The following is a 7065-nucleotide window of genomic DNA, read 5'->3' as shown; positions in this document are numbered from 1 at the left end:
TTAAAACAAATAATTTATATTCTATGTATGCTTACTATCTGTGAAATATACATCTCACATTATTTCCTCAATTGAAGTATACACATAATTAATATTTTATTTTATGGACATATACTCACTGTCCATAAAGATATTTTTTCCTTTTTTTATTAATCGTAAATTAAAAATGACTCTTTATTTAAAAAATAATAATTCATTTATGAACTTTCTTACATAAACCTACCTAATACATCTTGTAAATGTAAAATTTATTAGTTCTAATGATCTAATAATAAAAGATGTGTAAACAAGATTGACATATAATATTTATCGTTTCCTTTAACTATCCTAAGTTTTTTTTTTTTAATTTATGTAAAAAATAGAAATTTATTGAGAATGTAATTTTTAAATATAAATATTTTTATTATATAAAAATAAATATTATAACTAATTTAATTACTATGTATAATCTTCTTTTAGTCATTTAATTTATTAATATATAAAAAATAATTTAGAAACAATTAAAAAGTAACATGATTTAAATAAAAACTCATTAATTAAGCGGAGCTAATGCAACTGCAGCTATCAGCCATCAGCGGACACCATTTTAAGTATAACGTCAACACTTAGCATCCAAAAAAATAAACCAGACACCCTCCAAGAAAGCTAGGAAACGAAGCTTCTACAAGGAGAGAATCACCCGAGGACAAGAATTACCTATACATTAGCTTATTTTCTTTTCTCCATATAAAGATCTTTCAAAATGCCACCACAATCAGCTGCAAGTGAACACGCCCATGGTCAACTTGATCAACATGGCATTCAGAGGTTTTATACACCATGAACATTGAAAATTCGAACACGCATGTAAAAAGAAAGAAATTAACATACACAAGTGCAACAGCAATACAATCTCAAGGGGAGGAAGGGAGAGACCATTTTTGCACAATAGCAACACCATATGCTTAATATTGATGTCACAAGATACCTCGTATGCTCCACTAAAACCTTCTCAATGATCCGGTATTTTGGCAAAAACAGCTCAACAATACAATATGCGCAATTAGTTTTTACAACCGCCATAATGCTTGTTCAAAAATTTTGGTTCAGAATAAAACAAGTAACCATCTTTTTACTTTACTCCGTTATGCCAGGACCTGCATTTTCCACATCCACATCTCCCATCCCTGTATCTTCTTCTTCTTCACTATCCTCATCACCACTAACCTCCTCATTGTCATTTCGTAGCTTAGCCATGTGCTCGGCAAGCAATTTATCATCTCGTTCACTCACCTAAAACAATTCACCAAGTACCAAAACAAAAAATTACAAATTGAAAACATGTAACAACGACAACAACAGCAATAATGAATTGTTTGAATGAAATCCTTCACAAATTCTGTGTGCCTGTGTTCTGAACAAGCCAAAGTTTCACCAAGTGTTTAAACAAAAAGAAGACACTCACCGCTCTTGGTGGCTCCTTCACAACAAGCTTCCCCTTGTGCTGCTCTATTGCTTCAGTGCAAGCAGCAATTGCCTTGTTAAGAACTGATATACCTTGCTCCTATATATAAATAACAGAAATCACAACAGATAGTCAGAAATATTGGCACAGCATAAAGACTATTGCTATATCCCATAACTGCTGGAAAGCGGAAAGCTAACAACTCCAATAACCTCAAAATTTGGTAAAATACAGAACAAGCATCAAACAGGATCATATGAAGAGATACAGAGAATATATTACAGTTCATATCAATTAAAAGAGAGAAACTAATTAGTAAGACCCATTTTTCTCAATTCCTGCCAGAGGATGTCGGGCTAATTAAGCCGGCCAGTGGCCCAGTGCTAAATAGCATCCCACCTAACAAATTTACTTTGACTAGGAAAGGAGATTAACAAGAAAAATCAACAACTAAAAAGGGTGAGGCAATTAAATCATTTGACCGTCTTTGACAGCCAGCTAACTGGATCTAGCATTCAACAGATGCTCAAAGGGTGCTGCCCAGCAGCAGATTAAAAAAATAACATTACATGTTGTGATTGCACAACAGATGCAAAGTATACATAACCAGCACATCCGCATAAACAGAGCATGGTATGCATAAGAACTACTGCTAGTTTAACAGTGATTAGAACTCCAAGGCATTTGCTGGCACTCCAGTCTTAAAGCAAGTAAAGATTGTACATTAAAGATAGTTAGGCAATGACATAACATTTAGCCAATAGCTACGCAATAACATAATATTTCTCATTCTGACACATGCCAGTACAGGATTTTATACTTTTGAATGTATCTCTGCCTATGTTAATGGAATTAAATATTTAACCACCTTAATGGCACAAGGATAGGCTACAGAAAACATGGGCAATCTAATAGAAGCAATCAACATTTTACAAGTACATAAGGCTTTCGATTTTTCAAAAAGTCTAACCTTGTCCAGGGTTTGCGTCGTAAGAACATAAAGTGGAGGAGCAACCAGTTTAATTTTCACAGGACAGTCTTTGTTGCCTGCAGCCTCGGCTTTCCTCATTGCATCCTGTTAATAAATTAAATATAATTGTCAAACAGAATAGTGCCTTGCAACTAGACAATACATCTCCAATGAACATTAAGTTCAAGGACAATTGAATGAAAAGAAAAAACAGAGAAAAGGAAACAGAGACCCAAAAAGGGGGAGGAACTGAGGAAAGTAAATGTGACCTTAATGTGAAGAACACCATCAAACTGGAAACATTTCATTTCAATATCAGCCCGAATCTTCAGTGGTTGTGGAGTCATCCTTCTCCTAATATTCTTCACCAGTGCCTCTTTGATTTCCTCTGTCACAGCAGGCACTACCTTGGTTACCTATACAGCAACATAAAGCCTCAGTGATCAAAATCAAAAGTGTCAAAGAATTTAGTGAACAAATTTTACCTCCTGTCCATCAGGGCCAATTTCTTTAACTTCTCGTGTTAGCAAATTCAAAACTGAATCAGGATCAGTTACAATGATTTTGAATGCCTGCACATCATTCACTTTAAGTCCCCAATATCAATTTGAGAAGATTAACTAAAAATCCACAAAAAGAAAGCATAACAAATTCTCACCTCAAAAGCATGGCCATATTTCCGGTACAAAGGCCAGCCAATATGGACGTACAAGTCCTGAAATAAGTAACTAAGTTGGTTAAGCACATAATTGAAAGGATTTGAATGCTTTCTCTTCAGAGGCAGATATCTCCGGCCTTGATGAGATAAAAGGATCCCAGTCAGAAGTGTGCATGATTCCCAAAAAGGAAGGACCATAGCATTCAACTATCAAAATGCATAATGCACGCGAAGCTATTGAACAACATTTTAGGATTTATACCTGTACAGGAAGCTTTCATTCGAGATATGTCTTTCATGAAATAGCTTAGTACCATAAGAAATGCAGGGACATCTTTAGATAACATATAAGCTGTTGGCTAGTAATTAGACCACAAACTGTACATATATACTTTTTCTGTTTAATGATGGATTTCCAATGCAACGCATTAAGGGTTAGGGTGAAATTGTAATCAACACACTTTTCAAAGATTTTATTTTATACTTGTTATTTTATACAAACTACCAATTCTTTGCTACTTTCCTCTACTTTCTTGTTAATCAACCAGACCTCAAGTTGAGCCTGAGCTTAACGAGTTCAAGTCACAACACTGAGGTATCATAGCAAGCAGTTCTAGAGAAGAGGACAGTATTATTACCATTCCAATGGCACAAAAAGGGCAAGAATGCTATAACTAATAACCAGAAACTGCAACTTCTAAATGATCAGATGAAATCAATAGATCAAAGGAGCCAAGATTTCACGATGGAGATCTATGAGAATCTTGGGGACATGCTAAAAAAAATTGAAGATATAGAACTTGAGAATCAGCAGTGGATGAACTAGAATCAGATGAAAACTGAACAGAAACCAGGGTGAATGATAGAGAGAGGCAATCAACCCCAACCTATGATCAACCTTAAAAGTGGAAACGGCAAGGGCATTCTACCATTGGGGAATGTAGTAATAATAGTACATTTTTCAAGAATAAATGGGGAGTAGAAACTCCAAAAATTGAACAGCATAATTTTGATGGGGAGAATCCTAGGACTTGTATCAGGAAGAGCCAAAAATACTTCCAGATCTGTAGTAGTCCTGAGGACCAAAAGGTTGAAATTGCTATTTTTCTTTTTTGGAGATCAAACAATTGGACGCACGGGTGGCAGATTCATCAAGAACTCAAATGGAAATTATTTTCTGAGGAATAATGCAGAAGTATTTGGGAATTAGGCTAGAATGTATTGTAGAAGAATTCAATAAACTGATGCAAGTAGGACATGTGACTGGTTATCAAGAGAGATTTAAGGAACTGAAATCCCTCAAAGTAAAGACCTGCACTAGTGAAGCGTACTTTATCAGTTATCTCAAGCTTCATTGATGGGGCATAAATAAAAAGATTCGGTCAATGATCGATGTTTTCAAACCTTAAGACATTAAGCAAAGCTTTTGAATAGGCTAAGTTACAAGAGGATCCATTGAAACCATTTTGAAAAGATGGGGGGAACCATTCCAAACCGGTACCAAATTTCCTTTCTAATCCTACCAATATTGCTATCAATGCATACACCTGTTGTATCTGCAATTACTAATGCATCCGAACATGAAGCCTGATACAAATAAACCTAGAAATAACTTCTTTCAACAAAGAAGACCTGCTTCGTGTTACAAGTGCTGTTTACTTCATGGTCACCTACCCAAAGCTAAATATCTCTCGACTACAAACACATTAGATGAACATAATTATAATTGTTATGGATGAAACCAAGAATTGGAAGAAGAAAAAGGTGGAGGGATATCTACGTGCCATAGATGGAAGTCTTCATTGAACACATCCAAGTTAAAGGATTGACTAGATCAAAGGAGATAGTCATTCTCATTTAATGTGGAAGCACTCAAAACTTCCTGCATGGGAACACTACAAGGAAAGTCGGCAGAAAGATTGAAGTAAAAGTTGCTCTTGTAAGTGTGATTGTAGCAAATGGGAAAACTATAATGAGTAAGACTTAAGTTTTTCAGATTCACATGGGAACTGCAAAGTCACAGTTTCAACTTCAACATAGCTATTAAGGGTGGATTAGATGAAACACTGCAGTCCAATGCTTTTTATTTTCTTAAGCTCATATTTTCACTTCAGAAAGGTGATCAACGGGTTCAGCTAAAGAAAATCATTGAGGAGGCTTCATTAAAACTCATTCCCTGCAGAAGTTTAAAGCTCTTGAAGCAAAAGAGGATGGTATCACTGTTCAACTCAGTGACATATGCGCCAGATCTGCAAAGAAAGAGAACAAAAGGACAGAAGGAAAAGAAGAATGAAGGAGAAAGAGAGAAAAGGGAGAGGGAGAGAGAGAAAGAGAGGAGCATGAAGATGGAGAGAATTAGAGAGAGATTATGTTGTATTATTGGATTCTTCATTTCCCACTATTACAATGCCATTGACCTATTTATAAAACATCTTCCCCTACAAATTCTCATATATCATTTCCTCTTATTAGTCATAAGACTGTCCACTCCTTGAAATCATTCTTGTCCTGAAGAATGAATAAGGAAACCAGCAATATAACCATTAAACTGTTGCCTCCGTATGCAATGCATTCCAACATCAAGTGATTTCGGGAAGGACTTCTGTTACAGGTGATTGGAGTGGCAGTTGGCAAACAAATAGCTGCAACAAGGGCCTGATGTTCTTCCTCTGTTGTTTACTCATTTCAAACTCATTTTCTTATAGAAGTAAATGGTTGCAGTATCCTAAGGAACCCCTCTTCTTTCTCTTCCTTCCCCTAATCTCAGACCTCTCTTCTTTAAGGATCACAAGATTATTCAATTCTCCCCGTAATTCCTTCCTTTTTCTACTAATTCTTCCCCACTTTCCTCTGTTTTCATGTTAATCAATCAAACCTTAAGTTGAGAATGAGAACTAGTTCAGGTCCCAACAGCCATGCACACAAATTCATTGGTAAAATAAACGAGTTCACAAGCTCTACAACAACAGCTCCTAAAATTTAGGTCAATCTATACATCTTCTCGCAGCATTAAATTCGTCCAAATGCAAATCAAGAAAGGTAAATTCCCATTTAATAGAAAAAACGAGACAAGCATCAGAATTACAAAAAGAAAACAAAAGAGAATCCAAAAATAATAAAAATTACCTCTAAATCAATGCCCATAGTCTCAGCGACATGACGCATAATAGAGTGAACAAGCTTGCTTTTATTATACCTCTCCTCACAAGCTTGAATATCCTCCTCACTAACCCTTCTCTTGCTCAAGTCGATGTAGCCTTTTTCTTTATCAACACGGAGGACCATGACAGGCTCGATGCGACCAACCCTGATCAAGCTACTGACGCTACGAATCCGACGGCGCGAGAGCTCAGAGAACAAGATCATGCCTTCAATGTTGTTGTACTCGAGCAGCGAAACATACGCGCCCATGTCGGCTATGTTCTTCACCTGAATCATCACCGCCATGTCTACCTCCGGGTACTTGGCCTCGTACATCCGGCACTCGAGGTTTGGTGTATGCGTTCCCATGATTTTTTCTGTCTTTGTCTTCCTCTTTTTCTTTCACAATTGGAGATTTTGCGATAAAATTTTGTGGTGGGCGAGAAATTCTGAGTTAGGGTTTTAAGTGGAGCTGAAGAAGCTTACACAAGTAATGCAAGCAGCTGATGGAACTTGGAAAAGAAGGAATATAGGCCCTAGGCATTTTCACGTGCCCTCTCTTCGGCCCAATCTCTACTGGATCTTGAGCCCATTTCATAGCAAACCATCCTAGTTTAGTTGGGTAAGTAAATTTTTTAAAAGATAAAAAACAAAAATTCTCATCAAGAAAATAAGAAAAACAAATATATTTTATTCGATTTTCTAGAAAAGTATAGGCATTTTACTCTCTTTGTGCGTATAAGCTTCGTAAATTGTTTTGTCTAATTAAATATAATAGAATTTATTAATAGTTTATATTTTAAAATTAAGAAAATAATAAGCTTAGATTTTTTGTAAAAATATTACTTCTAC

The 7065-nt window shown here is 35.8% G+C and overlaps 1 protein-coding gene across 1 annotated transcript; it reads right to left on the bottom strand.

The window, feature by feature from the left end:
- Positions 1-847: 847 nt before the first annotated feature.
- Positions 848-6717, bottom strand: LOC110611859 (eukaryotic translation initiation factor 2 subunit alpha homolog). Its single transcript, XM_021752386.2, has 7 exons — positions 6199-6717; positions 3073-3129; positions 2900-2986; positions 2684-2830; positions 2415-2519; positions 1445-1543; positions 848-1272 (listed from the first exon to the last, which is right to left on the bottom strand). Exons 1-7 carry the CDS (start codon positions 6580-6582, stop codon positions 1117-1119), a joined length of 1035 nt encoding a protein of 344 aa, XP_021608078.1. The 5' UTR covers positions 6583-6717; the 3' UTR covers positions 848-1116.
- Positions 6718-7065: the final 348 nt, after the last annotated feature.

Source organism: Manihot esculenta, chromosome 3 (genome assembly GCF_001659605.2).
Source record: "Manihot esculenta cultivar AM560-2 chromosome 3, M.esculenta_v8, whole genome shotgun sequence".
NCBI classification, from domain to species: domain Eukaryota; kingdom Viridiplantae; phylum Streptophyta; class Magnoliopsida; order Malpighiales; family Euphorbiaceae; genus Manihot; species Manihot esculenta.
This window is presented reverse-complemented; position numbering and strand designations above follow the sequence as displayed.